The 18,573-nt window shown below is 42.6% G+C and overlaps 1 protein-coding gene across 4 annotated transcripts in view; it reads left to right on the top strand.

The window, feature by feature from the left end:
* SLC22A4 (solute carrier family 22 member 4) overlaps window positions 1–18,573 on the top strand; it is a 42,731-nt gene that overhangs the window by 17,041 nt on the left and 7,117 nt on the right. Inside the window, exons 4-8 of one of the 4 annotated variants that reach the window (XR_009694115.1) lie at window positions 5,265–5,436; window positions 9,415–9,541; window positions 14,357–14,457; window positions 15,824–15,954; window positions 16,452–16,591. Coding sequence is in view for 3 of the 4 variants with exons in the window: in XM_061150804.1 (XP_061006787.1) it covers window positions 5,265–5,436; window positions 9,415–9,541; window positions 14,357–14,457; window positions 16,452–16,666; window positions 18,021–18,203 (798 nt within the window). In the remaining variant the exon portion in view is untranslated. Of the gene's footprint in view, window positions 1–5,264; window positions 5,437–9,414; window positions 9,542–14,356; window positions 14,458–15,823; window positions 15,955–16,451; window positions 16,667–18,020; window positions 18,204–18,573 lie in introns of those variants that run through there. The other 3 variants (XM_061150805.1, XM_061150804.1, XM_061150806.1) reach the window with 3 other exon arrangements.

Below are 18,573 nucleotides of genomic sequence, written 5' to 3'. Positions count from 1 at the left end.
CTTATGCTGACACGAGTGGGAAGGCCAAGGGAAAAGTAAGAGCTGTAAGATCAGTCAGAGCCTAGATGTACCGGCCAGCAGTCAGTGGGCGGGATGCTGGGTGTAGCAGGCCCTCCATCAGCTGCGTAGGGTGCTCTGGGAGCCTCCCTGGCTGTAGTGTTACTCCTCGGTGTTCTACAGGAAACTGCTGACATTTGTGTGCTGGTTTGAAACTCCTTGTCCTGGGTTCTCAGGCCTGAGCATTTCAGTGTCACTGAAAATCAGTCTGCCCCTTGGAGCAGCCAGAAGCCCTCGTGAGCGCCTGGAGTAGGGTGGGGATGGGAGACACAGCAACATCTCTGGCTTCTGGCAGCGCAGCAGCGCTCTCTGGTGTTCTAGGACTGAAATAGCCAAATTATGGGTTTCAGTTAACTAAAAGCAACCTAAGCTTTGGATCTGGTCTGAGTTCTGTCTAGCCCTTCACCTTCACTTTTTGCCCTCTGGCTCCAGGGAAGGGTTGGCAAGACTGTGCGATGGTAATCTGCCATTTTAGGAGTTCTCACGTTAACTCAGGAAACTGAATTACTCCCACTCTCAACACAGTACAAAAATGGATTCTCTCCTTGCTCTGCTTTTTAACAATTATAAAGCCTGCCAGAGTCACAGGAGACAAGAAAGGGGAAAAAAGGAACAGTGCTTCTTAAAGAAACAGAACATGGATACACCTGAAAGTGAAGAGGCTGCCAAAACGATGTTGGCTCAGCAGCAAGTGACCACTCAGGACCAAGGACACCGACCCTACCCACATTCCAGCTCTCCCCTCACAATCTCCTACTGTTTCCCAGAAATGACACCCTTGACCTGTCCAAAGCCTCTGGGTGAAACTCTAGTGGCATCCTCCTTTATTTCTCGTAACTAGCTGCTTGAATTTATTTTGCAAAGTTAACTGTCTCCTGTCTTGACTGATTCATTCATTCAGTATTTTCCCAGCACTGTTAACGATATTTGTTCCAGCATGCTGAACTACTTAAAATGCTGCTTCCTCTGATGTCTTCATGTTTTCTTCCTTTTGATAAGTACATAACTGATGGCATCTTCCTTTGTAAGTTTGGCTACCAGGAAGCTCATGCAACCTTTATTAGCTACATAGTTTTTAAAAGTTTTAAAGTTGAGTTTACATAGCATAATGTTAACTCTTATAAAGGTGTATAAATTCAGTGGTTATTAGTGTATTCACAACGTCATACAATCATCGACTGTACCTAACTCCTGATCATTTCATCATTCACAAAAGAAACTTATTAGCAGTTACTTCCCCATTCTCCTCTTTCCCCAGCTCCTGGCAACCACTAATCTACTTTCGGTCTGTATGGATTTGTCTATGTTCTGGACATTTCTGATAAACAAAATTTTACAATATGTGGCCTTTGTGACTGACTCCTTCATTTAATGTTGTCAAGGTTGGTCTGTGCTGCAGAATGACTCAGTACTCCAGTGTATGCAGATATCACATTTTGGTCATCTCTTCATCAGGTGACAGACATCTGGGTTGTTACCATTCTTTGACCAATTTGAAGAACGTTGCTATCAGCATTTGAGTACAAGTCTTTTGTGGATCTATGTTTTCAGTTCTCTTGGGCATGTACCTAGGAGTGGACTTGCTAGATCATATGGGAATTTTAGGTTTTACCATTTGAGGAACTGTCACACTATTTTCCAAAGCGATCTGTTGCATATTTTTGCTCTCTTCTCCAGGACATCACTTTTCACCTTTCTTTGTATTTTACTTTAATGTTACCATTATTTTATTTTATTCAAATTATAAGCTACTTCAAGGGAGGAATGGGTTATAAATACATTAAAAAGATGCATAGATTTGCTGGCAACCCCTGTTTGCACTGCCCTGAGAGGGAAGAATTGGGGGACACAGGGAGGTAGGACTCACTCCTGTCTGTCCTCAAAGGGCTCAAATCTGGTCGGCAGAGGCAGCCAAGGCAGCTGTTACAGAGAATGTGGGTCGTGGGTCTAGGAGTGTGAGGGGAGCACAGATAAATTGTCTGTGTATATGCATAGACAAGAAAGGTCCCTTTTAGCTAGAATGATCATGAAAGTTTATAGAGAAGAAAGAGGACAAGGGAATATCTGCTATTTTGATGGGAATTCTCAGTATTTTCCAGGAGCAAAGAGAGGTTTTTGCTGTCTTCTGTTGGATCTCTGTGTTTCCCAACATTTCCCTGACATCTGGTACATTTCAATTGTTTGACCAGGATAAAAGAATTAACTATTCCTGAGTACTTGCCACATGCCAGACACCTAACTAGGCTCCTTACCTACATTAACCTCAGTCCTCATAATGATAACTCCATGAAGTAGGACTTATCAAAGTCACCCTAGTAGCAAATGAGCATCAAGGGGCCCAGCCTCTGCACGTGGCTGATAGAGGACCCTGGGTCCTACCCTATATCCTGGCAGCTGCACCACAGTCATGTTTCTTGAGCTGGGGTCTGCAGACCTCTGTTGGTCGTTCATGGAGGGGCAGATCCTGCCCCAAGTGGAAGGGATCCAGTGGTTCCTAAGCTGATTACCATAGAAGGGCCCTGAGCAACAGGACAGCAAGCCTGGCCCTCTCTGAGTCACTCACTCTCGGGGAGAGTGCTCAGGTCCTGGAGGTGGTGACAGGCAGTGGGCAAACACTCCTGGCCAAGACATGCTTCTTTGGCTTAGCAGTCAGAGTCTCACTCATAAGTGATACTCAGAGGCCCAAGCAGATCAAGACCAAGCAGGCTTTGTTCTAGGAGCAAACACCTAAGGGGTAAAGGAGGTCAGGACAAGGAGCCCCTAGTGAGCAGAGCCGGAATCACCAGTCACCTCTCTCACTGCCAGTCACATGGAGTTTGTGACACCTGCTGGCAGTGAAAGGTCTGCAGGAAATAAGACTCCTCTCCCGGTGTCTCTGAGAGGACTGGTTGGCCTCTCGTTCGTTTGAAGACCAAATCCTAACTTCTAAAATGCAGGTGTGGCCCCACCCATCTCTCACACATGTCTCCGCTAGAACTCAGTCGAAGGACAGCTTGACAGGGCGAAGGCTTTGCTCCCATGTAATTGTTTTTTCTGGACTGTATCCATAGATTAAGCTGATCAGGCTTAAATCCTGTCTGTCCCACTTATTGCATGTGTGTGAGTTTAGGCAATTTGCTTTAACTCTTTAAGTCTCAGCTGATGATATGTAAAACAGAAGTAATATTAGTTGTTATATGATTGTTGTGAAGATTCAAAGAGATAATATATGTAAACACTCAGTCTGGAACCTGGCTCAAAGTGCCTACTCAAAACAATGCTAACTATGAAGATGATGATGATGGTGCTCAAGGCAGGGTGATTTTCTAAAAGTCAGAGAGCAGGAAGTCATGCTCCCAAGGAACTATTCAGATTTGTGCCATCCCTGTTGCTCCACGTAAGAGCAGAAGACTAGATTAATGAAGCTTCTGTCCCCCAGGGTACTCTGCAAAGCTAGAGCAACTCTGTCCTGACCTGAGACCCAAGCTTAAGGAAGGGCATTATCCAGAAATTCAGTGGGGTAACTTCTTTCTCTTCTCTTATCAGGATCATGGAAGTATGAGGGAGCTCCCTTGGCCTCATGAGTCTACAAGATTCTCACTTGGTCCTGTGCACTTTCTCTTTTCCACAATCACATCCTCTGCTGCTTCACTTCTGAATCTCTGCTTAGGAATAAAGCACTATTCATTCTCATATCTTGATAATCACAGCCAAAGTGTTTAGAAACCATGGCATGGTGAGTCTTCTTATGGAGTGACAGGAAGGTCATTAATGAGGTAAGAAAAGATCTGGGAACAACGCTCATGATCCTGAAAAAAGTCTGGCCCTATTCCTGGAAATGAGTTTAAAGGCTAAGAAATGCCCTGGGTGGTTAGAGCTATTGTCTGCAGTCCAAGATGTGAGAGATATACAATACTGGCAATTTCTATCAGTCTGGCTTTTAGAAATGGCTGTTCAAGACAGAACCACTGAGACACATCTTCAGTTATGCTGAGTGAGGAAGAAGAGAGGTGAGGATAGGAACATGTAGGAGGGGAGAAAGGGAAACCAGCAGAAGTAGTCATTTTACTGCTTCTCTGGAATTAGTCCTTAATTCCTTAGCCTGTGCTCAGGGCATATAAACGCAATTTAAGAAACTCCTTCTTAAAACCCAAGCCCAAATAACCTTCAGATCATCTGTTTTGTATTTTCTGGGTTACTTCTCAGTAGTGGTGGGCAGATCTCAAACAAAAGATGGAGCTATTGCCATTGGCCACATCTCCACCCTGGGGCAGAGGACCAAGAGTGGACTCTGTGGAAAGGGCCTGAGTTTTGTGACAACAGAAGGAGCCTGTTCTGAGACTCCTTGTCTCAAATCAAGCACTCCAAGAAGCAAGCAACATCTCTTGAAGAACTGGGGCTGAGCCATCCACTGTGGTGCTGAGCAGAGCAGGAGCCTCTCCCAAAACAGGGCCAGATGCCAAGCGTCTGGTGGTTTTGTGTTGTTCTGGGAAAGCTCTGTGAGTTCTCTCCATGTGTGCCCAGCTCCAGGGCTGCCGCCTGCCAGGCCAGAAGAGCAACTTCTTCTTGTCTTTCACTGGGCTGTATGGACTGCTTCCGCCTGGGGCTGATACCTGGACTCTGTGTAGCCTCAGTGGAATTCAGCCCTGGGCACTGAGGCCCTTCTCTGAGGACCTCCAGAGCCAGCTGGATCCTCTTTATCATTTCTCAGGGCTCGAGGGTAGCTAAGGATGTCCTAACACAGCTCAGTAACTGAACTCTCCACTGTTTCCAAGAGACCCATATCTGCTTATTTACAGTGGTGAATGCTGGGAGAGGCTGAATGCCGCATGATCCACACACCCTCAGGAGAGCTCCCACGTCTCCTGGGACGCCCTCACTGCTCCTCGCCCTGAGGCTTTTATTCTGGAAATGTGGCATTCTCAGAAGAGGTTACCTCTTAGGGCTGAGCATGATGTTCATATGACATGAGGAGACATTAAAAAAAAAAAAAAAAATCTACAGCTCCTTTAAAATCTCATGAAAACCCATCCTTCTATGAGGGGGTAAGTCTTGGGTCATGTCCCACCTTCCTCCACACTCACCCCTCCTGCTCTGGGCCAGGAGGCAAATAACTCATTCCTCTTCTAAGTGGTTATATTTTTTGACTCTAACTGCCAGGTAACGATGTGAAAAAGCAAATATTAAAGTGAGTTAAAATGCTAATACTCCTCCCTTGTTTTGAACAGGAACAGAAATTCTCGGCAAGTCAGTTCGTATTATATTCTCTACGTTAGGAGTGTGCACATTTTTTGCAGTTGGCTACATGCTGCTGCCCCTGTTTGCTTACTTCATCAGAGACTGGCGGATGCTGCTGCTGGCGCTGACGGTGCCGGGGGTGCTGTGTGTCCCGCTGTGGTGGTGAGTGTGGCTCTGTCCCAGACAGCCCCCTTCTGCGGGCCAGCAACATGGAGCCCAGAGCCTGGTGCTGACCTTGACGTGGGCCTGCTGATCTCACTGGAGCAGGCTGAGGCCTCAAAGCCCACAGACCATTTCCCTTGTTGGGGGTGGGCATGTGTGCTGGGGTTTGACTCCCCACCATCCCACAAAGCACCATTCTCAGGAAACCCAGTCCCCCTTGGGCTATCCCAACTCTTCTCTGGATGGTTGCTGTTGTTTGTGGAGATGGTACTGTTGGGTTTTGTTACTTTTAGCTCTGCCCCCCTGCTCTTCTGACACTTTTCTCTAGGAAATCTCTTTTTCCTTATGGCTTCAACTAATGTAACTTCTGCAAGCTGCCCTATTATGTAATGATTAGCATCTAAGATGTGACTATTTATCTGCTTTGTCTTGAAGAGCTAGAGAATCACTTCTGTTTAATTAATTGTTAGAGAAAACATTCTCTTCACTCATCTCACAACCCTTCAACCAAATTTTGACACATCAATGTGGGAATAATAAAGTGTTGAGATGCTGACCCCAGTTTCACCGAGTTATGGCTATGGGGAAGACTTTACGTGAGAGAACAGAATGACAAGAATGGAATAAGGTCCCAGCCATATGTTTTATTTGGGGGAGATTCCTCATTTCTTTGGTTTTTCCATATTTAAAAAAAAGGAAAGGGGATTTTTTTCCCATTATTGAGTCCGGTACTCTCTCTCTCTTTCTCTCTCTCTCTCGCTCTCTCTCTCATTGATTAGCCTTGATTTGGTTTCATGATATCAAAATCAAATCTCCCAGCAGTGACTGGTTTTACTGAATTGCTTGACCTCTGTCTGCTTACAAACAATTAAAGTATTTTTGATCATGTTTTGGGGCTCACAGGTTAGACTAGCCCTCATGGTTGCCCTGTCCTATGGACATACTTAGGAAGTGTGCCTTAGCGAGTTTCCTAGAAGGACCTTCATCTCGCTGCAACTGTTAGGCAGCCATAGAGGCTGACAGGTAGTACTTTTTGGCCTTGTTAGACCAGATAGCTCTGGTTAGACCACTCCAAACTACTGTCCTTTTATGGTCTCTAAGGCTGATGTGATTCACCAGTGCAAATCCTTGGCGTGAGTGTGCATGGGGGAAAGAAAGCACTTTTTTTTTTTTCTTACTTCCCTAGAATTTGAGAAACAGTGTGTTAGATACTATTCTGATTTCCTGACCCAGTCTGAGAGTAGGGCAGTTTTCTTGAATGAGAATCACCATCAGCACCATCATCATCACATCACGTCAGCATCACACCCTCTCTCCACAACACCCCCTGCTAACTGAATTTATTGTAAAAGGTGCTGGTGACCAGACAGTCTCTCAAGTCACAAGACGAGATTTTTCAGAGGTTACTTTCTGCCTCTTCAGTTGAATGATTTTGGTAATCTGTGTTCTTTGGTTCTGGTTGTCATCTCAGCATAAGAGACTAGTACTTTCAAAATATGTTATAGTCAACTGTATTACTATATGATTCTACAAGAGAGAGAAAACAAAAATAGAAGGGCCCTGACTGACTATAAGGGATTAGTACAGATTTTAATTTGTGGGGCTTGGATCTTTGCCTTGGAACCAAATGCCACAGCAAGGAACAACTCTGACAGGTCAGCCTCTTGGGTTTCTAGCACAGAAGGTCCATCCCACAAGGAGCTGCCTTACTCTTGCCCTGAGGAGAGTTGTTCCCATGTTGCCCACGGGCTGCTCCATGAGTGCTCCTGGCTGTGGGCACGTTGTAACCGGGACAGGCCTGCCCCAGACAGAGGGCAGCCCGGGGCCAGGACAAATAAGCTGAGTGCTTGTCCTGAAAGTTTAACAGTCTTATCATTTTTCTTTACAAATAAAAACAAAATAGCTCTCTTTTAAGCATCTTGTCCTTGAGGGAGGGATTTGCTGAAGCAATGCCCATCCATCGGGGTGGGCTGGGATGATGTGGGGACGGCTTCAGGCTACTGTGACCTCTGCTGCCTACTCAGTATGTGATATAGACTCTCCAGCAACACTTTTCCCCTGTTCAGTTTGAATTAAATCTACAGAGAGGCTGTAATGTAAACCTTATTTGGCCCTCCACTACCTTGAAATGATGAGTTAGACTTATTTATACACCAAAAAACCATGGCAATTCAAAAGTTAAGATGGCAGCAACCCTAAGTACAATGGGCTGAAAATTGGAGCAGGTGTTTTGGGGGCTTTTTAATGTCCCCAATTTCCTTTAAAAAGCTTGGCAGTAAGTGACCACAAGTATGAATGGAGTGTTGTAGGTGGGGAAGGAGCCCCTAGATGCAACATGGGGAAAGTTTTGCAATATCTAGCTGACTAAGCATTTGGAACTTGAGGCCAGTGATGGCCCTCAGAGCTGATAGTTAAGAAAGGTAGGATATGTCTAAGAACAACTTGGTTGGGGAAAGATACCCCTCAGAAGTAGAAGTGCCCGTGCTGTATAGTTCTTCATTAATGCAGTTGCCACTAGCCACATGCAATGACATGTTAAAATTAAGGAAGTGCGAGTGTTAGTCTGTCAGTCAGGTCCGACTCTTTGCCACTCCATGGACTGTAGCCCGCCAGGCTTCTCTGTCCATGGGATTCTCCAGGCAAGAATACTGGAGTGGGTTGCCAGCCCCTTCTCCAGGGGATCAAACCTGGGTCTCCCACCTTGCAGGAGGATTCTTTACCATATGAACCACCAGGGGCTGCAAGTAAATGTAAAATTGGATTCTTCCATTACACTAGTCACACCAACTCAATAACCACATTTGGTTAGTGGCTGCTGCGTTGAACAGCACAGATACACAGCACCAGAGGAAGTTCCCTGGGACAGGACAGCTCTAATTACCAAGGGCCAGTGGCCTAACATCATCACAGTTGCTACAGGGACCAACCAAGTGTATATTCCAAAAAATGCAAAGTGGGTTCATTTTTCAACTCGTGTGCTTGTGGTAGGCTGGGGACGGAAGCTGGGGGTTAGCTATTTGATATGTCGTGTTTTGCTCTGAGATAATTCCTGTTGAGGCTTTGCAGGGGCCTGTTAATTATAGGAAGACTATATCTGCTACATATAATTTATTTTCTAGGACACTTAATACTGACAAATAGATAAGGAAAACAAGAGCCGGCAAAAGAATGGCTAAGCAATTCTGAGAAATAAAGATTAGGAAAGAATGATAAAAAATAAATAAAAATATAAAAATTAGGAAAGAATAGAAGTCAGCCATGTCTGAGCATCAGTTAAAAATGTGGGTAGATTGTGTGATAAAAAGTCAGCTTCTAACTAACACAACATTGTTAATCAACTATACTCCAATATAAAATAAAAATTTTAAATGTTTCTAGACAATTAAAAAAAGAGAGAGAGAGAGACCACATTGGCTGTCTCCCCATAACTGGTTTGGGTACTCACTGAGCTGAGATTCTGTTGAAAGCCATGGGACATCCCACAGAAGTGTATCAATGCACTCGCCTCCTCCTCTGACTGCCTAAGGAAAACCCCAAGGAACACAGATGCCTTCTTTTACCCAGTAAACTTGTGAGCCTCACCAACTGAGGCACCAGGAATTCCCCTAGGGATGGACACACTGGAAAGATACTAGACTCTGTTTCTTTAATGAGCCATGCTGGGTATGAAGTTTTGGGTGGTATTCTCCAGCTGCCCTTGTTTAAACATGCCCATAGTTAATGTTACCCCTTGTATGCTGGCCCTGGCTTCAAGTACAACTAACGATTGGTCTTATGATTTGATCAGAACTTTCAAACGTGAAGGTACTTTTATTTATTCCTACAAATAATGGAGATCTTATGAAGCCTCCCTCCTGATGTTCTTTAAAAAGACAAACTAGAATTTTACAAAATAAAAATTATTTGGGGGCAACTTACAGTGGATAGCATCAACCTTGTTACTGTGAAAAATTACAAAACATCCAAAATGAATTTTAGGTTTATCCCCGAATCTCCCCGATGGCTGATATCCCAGAGAAGATTTGAAGAAGCTGAAGATATTATCCAAAAAGCTGCAAAAATAAACAACATAACTGCCCCAGTGGTGGTTTTTGATCCTATGGAGGTAAGGATTTGCAAATGTTTTCTCTTGAGATCAGCATTCTTGATTATGGAATTTAATTTGATTCAATAGATTTTGAGTGCCTACTGTGCACCACGCACTGTTCAAGACCTTAGAGACAAAATCATGATGAAGTTCTGAGATAAAACCCATCTCAAAGGGCTGCGGACCAATTAAATATAATAATGTATATAAATTGCTTAACAAATAGCAGTGAAAGTGTTAGTTGCTCAGTCATGTCTGACTCTTTGCAACCCCATGGACTACAGCCCACCAGGCTCCTCTGTCCAAGGAATTCTCTAGACAAGAATACTGAAGTGGGTAGCCATTCCCTTCTCCAGGGAGCATACAGCAAGTGTTGATTAAATATTAGTTCTTGCTCTGTACCACTGATGCAGCTACATACTGGTGATTTTTGAATATCTATATTAAGTGGGGAAAAAATGTGTTTGAGAGATATTCCACCCATGGGTTCCCCACTGTTTTCTGAACCTTACCAAAATCTGCTGGGCAAGCTGTACCTGTCTTTAGTCTTGCTATATCATGTCTAGAACCCTAAGGCCTGAGAGCATAGGCTGGTGGATTCACACCTGCAGGAAGGAGGCCATGAAAAAAGCAGATATTCAGTGGAAGCATACTCACTTCCTGACAGTCGTAAGGACTGTCCTTGGCCGTACCTCATGCCAACTCCCAGAGAAAACAAGAAAAATTAGACACATAAGGAGCATAGAGTATAACCCAGAGTGTTAAGAGAATTAGATGGAAGATAAGTGGTGAGGTGAGGAAGGAAGTCCCCAAGGAGCAAACAGGGTGAGCCAGCAAAGAGAGCAAAGTGATTCAGGGCTGAAGAGGCCGGTCCAAACCAGGGAGGACACTTAAATGATAGGGCAGGGGCACTCACGGCTAGAAGGGTCAGAGACTGCTCAGAACACCCCAAGAAGACTATATACCTCTTAGTCTGTATGCTTGCCTCATGCTCACATCTGTGTCCCTGGCCACCCCAGGACTTTGGATGGTGACGAGCTTGCCAGTACTCTATCCTCCTTCTTGGCCTTTGGAACCTTTTACGGAAGCAGACACCTTGGTGATGGCTGGAGGATTAATTACAGTGGCCGTGAGCCCAAGCTTTCAGAGGGCTGCCAGGAAAAATATGTCTTAATCCCTTGCTCTTCGGATCAAGAATTCCATTCCCAGCCTTGGTCAATTTAACTGGATGCAAAAATAACACTGGGAGTGTCTAACACTTCTGGATCTCAGGGCTGTGCTGAATGTTTTTTTGATGTTTAATGGATACGTGGTCTGACTTCTGCTTTGAGGACCTTAGAGTCTAGTGGTAGAGATAAAGCCTATGTGGATGAAAGCAATCATAAAACATTTCAGATACATAGTTATATAGACAAATGAGAACAAAGTCCAGTGTCAAACACATGCTTTCTTCCTGCCATGAGGCATATTGAACCTCAGCTGAACAAACCCGAGGAGGAAAAGGGAGCTTGTGCTTTCCTGAGGCCCAGTCACCTCCCTATTCACCTCCCAGGTAGGGTCCTCTGAAGGAGGATATATAGGGCCCTGTGCCAACAAATGCAAACTGCTCGGAATGGTAATAAAGAGCCTACCAGATGCCAGGCACATTGTTCAGCTCATTTGATGCTATGCCAGTCATTGCTAGTACATATTATTATAGGCCCATTTCACAGGAGAGGTAACTGAGGCATAGTTCTTCTTAGTTGAAAAGTTAAATTATTTGCCCAGGATTTTACAGCTAGAAGTTTCACTCTGGTGCCAAAATGCATGCTTTTAACAGTTCTTTCTCATCTCATGTTAAGGGTAGTGGCATTGACTTGGACAGGAAGAAAAACCATGTCATGCCATCTTCAAACACTATCTTGGGTTTCTTTGGCTTCCTTTCTGAAGCACCTTCAGCCTTCTCATGGTGCCTGGTCCAAAGGCATTTTGGCGGCTCCATACAGGCCAGGGACAAGCACGGGATACAGAAATGTTCTTTTCCTGAGGTTTCCAAATCTGGCTGCTTATCACCATTACCCAAAGAGCTTTTAAAACTTACAGATTCCCAGGCCCTTGAGCCCCAGGAAAGATTCAGACTAAGCAAACCCAATGTGGGACCTGGAAATCTGCATTTTCACAAAGACCCTGTGGAAGTGCCAATTGCCAGCATAGGCCTGATCCCCAGGTCCTGTCTGTACGTGGTACCACTCCCGGAAAACTTTCAGAAGGACTGCTAGTCCCCAGCAGTTTACACAGGGACTTTCTTCTTTGTGATAACTGGGTAATACTGCCAGAGGCATATTCTTGAGGTTTTCACTCCAGATAGTGCAGAATCAGAAAGGTAACATGACTGTCAGCTGCATGAGGAGGTGCCTGATTGTTCTCGAAAAGAAGGATGCTAATATTTGGGAAGCAGCTACTACAAGGGCAGGTCTGGCACTCTTAATTCCTTCATTGTGGAAGTTCTTTCCTCGGCCTCTGACTGAATACACGCACAGAGTCACAGAGTTTAACTTTATCCTGAAGAGACTCTCCACCTCAGAGCCTTGTAACTCTTTTAGTTTCAATTCCTTTTTTTAAAAATTGAAGTATAGTTGATTTATAATATTGTATTAGTTTCAGGTGTACAAGAAAGTGATTCAGTTATTCTTTCAGATTATTTTCTATTATAGGTTATGAAAAGATATGGAATATATTTCCCTATGCTGTATAGTAAATACTCCTTGTTCCTTATCTATTTTATGTATAGTGGTTTGTATCTGTTAATCCCATACACGTAGTTTATCCCTCTGACCCTCCTTCCTTTTCCCTTTGATAACCATGTTTGTTTTCTATGTCTGTGAATCTATTTCTGTTTTTTATGTAGATTCATTTGCATTTTTATTACATATATAAATGATATCTTATTTGTCTTTCTCCCTCTGACTTACTTCATTGAGTGAAATATTCTCCTGTTGCAAATGGCAATATTTCACTCTTTCTTATGACCAATATCCCATTGTATATATACCGTATTATCTTAAGCCAATCATTTGTTGATGGGCACTTGGATTGTATCCTTGTCTTGGCTAATGCAAATAGTATAGTTCCGATTCTAATAAGCTTGATTATCTGGATTCCTAACACATGAAAAGTTAATTTCAGTAGATTAAAAGCAAGGGAAGGAAGTCCATTAACAACAGTAAGAATACCACCAACCATCAACAGCTTACGTGTTTTCCTCAATGGTGCAGTAATTAAAATAATGGTTAAAGTGTATGGGGTGTTTACCATGGTTCAAGTACTATGTTAAGATTTATATATATGACCTCATTTAAACTTCTCAACTCTTATTTAATTATGATACGCATTTTACAGAGAGGTAAACTGAGGCTCACAGAGGATAAATAGTAACTTTTTCAAGGTCCCCTAGTTAACCCAAGTGTGTTCTAACACTGAGACAAAAACAGGAAAAGTATGAACCTCAAGGTAGTTTGGGGCTATATGGCCCTACCCACTCAATAGGCCCCAAGGTTCAGTGTGATTAAGGTCACCCATAGTGATGCCCATGAGTCAAGGCAAATCTATGTCAGCAGTCAGGCTTTACATAAAGAGATAGTGAAGCTAATTTTTATGTTTTAAAGGTTTCTGCCTAAAATGGGCCATAAACATTTTTAAATGTTAGAATAAGCATCCTATATTTAGATGCTCTTATTCCATGCAAATTCCGGACTTCTAAGCATGTTCAAAGTGAAGTGAATTACACGCATTAAGAACATACTGTCTCCCAATCTGAGGGCTGTCTTTTAAGTTTCATTAGGTCCCATTTGTTTAGTTTTGCTTTTATTTCCAATATTCTGGGAGGTGGGTCATAGAGGATCTTGCTGTGGTTTATGTCGGAGAGTGTTTTACCATTACACGCCAGTCAGGATGGCTGCTATCCAAAAGTCTACAAGCAATAAATGCTGGAGAGGGTGTGGAGAAAAGGGAACCCTCTTACACTGTTGGTGGGAATGCAAACTAGTACAGCCACTATGGAAAACAGTGTGGAGATTTCTTAAAAAACTGGAAATAGAACTGCCATATGACCCAGCAATCCCACTTCTGGGCATACACACTGAGGAAACCAGATCTGAAAGAGACACGTGCACCCCAATGTTCATCGCAGCACTGTTTATAATAGCCAGGACATGGAAGCAACCTAGATGCCCATCAGCAGATGAATGGATAAGGAAGCTGTGGTACATATACACCATGGAATATTACTCAGCCGTTAAAAAGAATTCATTTGAACCAGTCCTAATGAGATGGATGAAGCTGGAGCCCCTTATACAGAGTGAAGTAAGCCAGAAAGATAAAGAACATTACAGCATACTAACACATATATATGGAATTTAGAAAGATGGTAACGATAACCCTATATGCAAAACAGAAAAAGAGACACAGAAATACAGAACAGACTTTTGAACTCTGTGGGAGAAGGTGAGGGTGGGATATTTCAAAAGAACAGCATGTATACTATCTATGGTGAAACAGATCACCAGCCCAGGTGGGATGCATGAGACAAGTGCTCCAGCCTGGTGCACTGGGAGGACTCGGGGGAATCGGGTGGAGAGGGAGGTGGGAGGGGGGATCGGGATGGGGAATACGTGTAAATCCATGGCTGATTCATATCAATGTATGACAAAACCCACTGAAATGTTGTGAAGTGATTGGCCTCCAACTAATAAAAAAAAAAGATTTAAAAAAAAAAAAAAAAAAAAGAACATACTGTCATAGCCAAAGATACTTCCTCATCATCTCTTAATCTCATGGTTGTGTGCATTACTTTAGCAACAGGAGCAACTCCCCCTGAAGCAGCAGAAAGTTTTCATTTTGGACCTGTTTAGGACTTGGAACATTGCTACAATAACCATTATGTCTTTGCTGCTATGGTAAGTAATAAGAGATCTGGAAATGTGACATACAGCATGTAAATATAGAGCTGATTTTCTTTCATTCAAGGGACAGGGTCAAGGCCTGGGTCCTCCTGAGACAAAATTAGAATTTTAGAATCTAAGTTATTTGGAAAGCCCTTAACTTAATTTAAGGGCTTCTCTGATAGCTCAGTTGGTAAAACTGCATTGCTCTTAGCCTGCAATGCAGGAGACCCCGGTTCAGTTCCTGAGTTGGGAGGATCCCCTGGAGAAAGGATAGGCTACCCACTCTAATATTCTTGGGCTTCCCTTGTGGCTCAGCTGGTAAAGAATTCACCTGCAATGCGGGAGACCTGGGTTTGATCCCTGGGTTGGGAAGATCCCCTGGAGAAGGGAAAGGCTATCCACTCCAGTATTCTGGCCTGGAGAATTCCATGGACTGTATAGTCCATGGGGTGGCAAAGAATTGGACACAACTGAGCAACTTGCACTTTCAACTTGATTTATGGAACTGGATACTGAAAAAATTGTCAAAGGGAACAATATTTAAAGGGAAATTTGACCCACATGGAGAGGGTCCCCTGCCCCTCCTAAAGTTACTGGGATTAAAACTAATGCTATCCCTGATGCCTGAGGCTGAGATGCTAACTCAGCTCCGGCTTCCAGAAGTTGTACAGGCAATTAATCAGTGAGGTTAGAATACCCTGAGTCCCCATTGCCTGACTTGGAGTTTTGACAAGCTTTTTACACTTGCTAATAGAAGTTTACTGGGTGATTTTTAAGGCACATAAATAATGAACTGACTTTGTAGGTAAGAGTTAATAATATATCTGCCAAGAAATTAGGAAGAAGGCAGAAAGAAAAGAACATGCCTACTCCATGATGGCAGCACAAAAAACGACGGTAATCAGAACTACCAGGCTCACGCTGCAGCTAGTCTAATTTTAGAGCCACCTTGTATTACAATTAGAAGTCATCAATAACAGAGTTTATGCCCCTGAATTAAGCAAGTGTGTCCTGGACACGTGGCTTTCCTCACAATGGACCTACTTAGTTCTTATATGTCAGCAGGTATCACGGATGCAAATATATCTTGAGAAGGGGTACTATTGGGCCAACAATAAAGTAGTCATTAGTTTTATTCATGCTGCTGTTATTATCAAATGTGAGAATCACTAAGATCCTAGAGGAATAAAGTTTCGTGTTTTGTTTTGGATTAGCCCTTGTGCTATCCAACCTAGTAGAGTATGTATAAGAAGATCCAACAGTGTTCCTGAAAATATTTTTCAGATGTTCTCTGCTTTTCAGTCATGTTGATAATAAGCAAATTTCTCCACAGAGGAGTCTGCGTAGTGTTATATATAACTTAGTGTTTTTTCCACAGAAAAGCTTTTATGTGGAAGTTAACTATAATGGCGGGATATGCAATGTGCATTCTGTGATACCTTGAAGCATTATGAGTGAGACTCATTTTTTTCCCTAAAGTGAGTTTTACTAAGTCAATTGGAATTTACTGTAAGTGGATCCCACAGTATTACCTATGTATCTTTTTCTTTTTTTGGGGGGGGGAGAATGAAATATGGATTTTATGTTCACTGATGTGACAGTCTTTCTTCAAATAATATCTCTAAGGGGATGAGAATGTATTGTACAAGCTATTCTACTGAAACCTGAAATTAGCTAGATTAGGGTAGGTAATTGTTGAATATTTGTATATTTAGACTTAGTGCTGTCCAACATAACTTTCTTCAATAATAAAAACATTTTATATCTCTGTTGTCCATTATAGTAGCCACTAGCTCCATGTGGCTACTAAGGAATTGAAGTGTGGCTAGTGCCAAAGTGAGGGATGAAATTTTAAATTTTATTTGATTTTAATTTATACTTTTAAATAGCCCTATGTGGCTAGTCACTACTTGTAAGATACCAAGATATGGACAACTTCCTAACCATCATGAAATTGTAAAGTGACTCAAGCCATCCTTTTGTCATTTTTGTCTTTTGACTTCCAGGATGTTAACCTCAGTGGGTTACTTTGCTCTCTCTCTCAATACTCCTAATTTACACGGAGATCCCTACCTGAACTGTTTCTTCTCTGCCTTGATTGAAGTTCCAGCCTACATTGCAGCCTGGCTGCTACTTCGAACCCTACCCAGACGTTATGTCATAGCTGGAGTACTGTTCTTTGGAGGAAGTGTGCTTCTCTTAATTCAGTTGGTACCTGCAGGTAAGAAGCTATGCAATATTAACAACTTACCAGAAAAGATCCACACCTCGACCAGGCTAGTTATTAGTCATGTGTGCATGTGTGCTTAGTCGTTCAGTCGTGTCTGATTCTTTGCAAGCGACACCATAGACTGTAGCCCACCAGGCTCCTCTGTCCATGGCAAGAATGGACAAGAATACTGGAGTGGGTAGCCATTCCCTTCTCCAGGGGGTCTTCCTGACCCAGGGATCAAACCTGGGTCTCCTGCATTGCAGTCATATGCTTTACCATCAGAGTTACTAGGGAAGCCCTAATTATTAGTCCCTGTTCCCTATTTATGTAGCTTTTACATAATAAATGGTCTTCCCTTGTGGCTCAGCTGGTAAAGAATGTGCCTGCAATGCGGGAGACCTGGGTTCGATCCCTGGGTTGGGAAGATCCCCTGAGAAGGGAAAGTCTACCTACTCCAGTATTCTGGCCTGGGGAATTCCAGGGACTGTATAGTCCATGGGGTCGCAAAGAGTCGGACACGACTGAGCGACTTCACTTTCACTTACTGTCACTTACATAATAAACCATTCATAAGTCAGTTACAGGAGCGATAGCTAACTCTGTGATTTCCTTTGTTCAAAATTAGTCCCTTCAAACGGAAGGGTTAGCCTCAGAGAATCAGAAATCACCACCAGAAGAAGAGTAATGCTCGCAGTACATCCCCTTCATAGAAACTTTCACCTAATCCCTCAAACCTTTCTTTGAGTCATAAACCTGAGTGCTAATTTCTTGGTACTTTTAAACCTTCTCTCTGATTGATGTATATATACAAGTGTTAAGAGTTGGTAGTACATGCCAGTTTCAGTATAAATTCAGTGATTTTTATGGTCTGTAAACTTTAAGTAGTTACAAAGGTTTTCTACTTTTCCTCTTATGTCCAAGTTTCTCATATTGTTACAGCATTAAGTCAACAGATTATTGATATATAGTATTATACATAGAAGTATATATCTCAATAATAATAAGTAAGATAAAAGGATTGGTTCTTCTCTTCAAAGATTAAACTTAACTTCATTAACAAGCTAACAATTGACTATGAAACTGTTGTAATTAAAGTGTAGATAAGGTCACGGAATGCATAAATGATCTAGAATGACAGAAGAGTGAAGCTCAAAGCACCCTTCACTCTCCATCTTTTTCTAGGTCCAGTTAGTAAGACTTTGAAGAAGAAGTGTAATTTGGGGAATATCTTTACATTATAAAATATTTATATATGAAACATATTATAAAACATTCCTATATAAGCAATAAGGACAAAACAGGCAACTGTTAAGTAAGTATTGTTTCTAAAAGTACCTCTGTTTACACTGGGTCTCTTTTCCAGATTACAACTTCTTGTCCATTGGTCTGGCCATGTTGGGAAAATTTGGGGTCACTTCTGCCTTTGCCATGCTGTATGTCTTCACTGCAGAGCTCTACCCAACCCTGGTCAGGAACATGGCAGTGGGGGTCACCTCCATGGCCTCCAGAGTGGGCAGCATCATTGCTCCCTACTTTGTTTACCTAGGTGAGATGCATCTTATCAGTCTATCCTTTTTTAAAAATATATCTATAAGTAATGGACTTTTTGTCGTGAAAAATGCAAACAGCACAGAAAATACTAGAAAGAGTACAAGATCACCTGTACTCTCTCAGTTCCTTGAATCACAGCCCTCAGAGGAACTGATACTGACATTTGCTGAGTAGTCCTCCAGACGTTTCGTTTTGTACAATACACACACACATTTTTAAATACACAACATTATATCATAAATATTGTTTCATGACTTTTTTAAACTTAACATTGTATCAGAATATCTTTCCTGATTGGTGTATGTATAGTTTTCATCTTCACCTTTCATCTTCCCTATAGTTTCATACCATGCTCATGTGGTCTA

This window comes from Dama dama, chromosome 9 (genome assembly GCF_033118175.1).
Source record: "Dama dama isolate Ldn47 chromosome 9, ASM3311817v1, whole genome shotgun sequence".
Lineage (NCBI taxonomy): Eukaryota > Metazoa > Chordata > Mammalia > Artiodactyla > Cervidae > Dama > Dama dama.
This window is presented reverse-complemented; position numbering and strand designations above follow the sequence as displayed.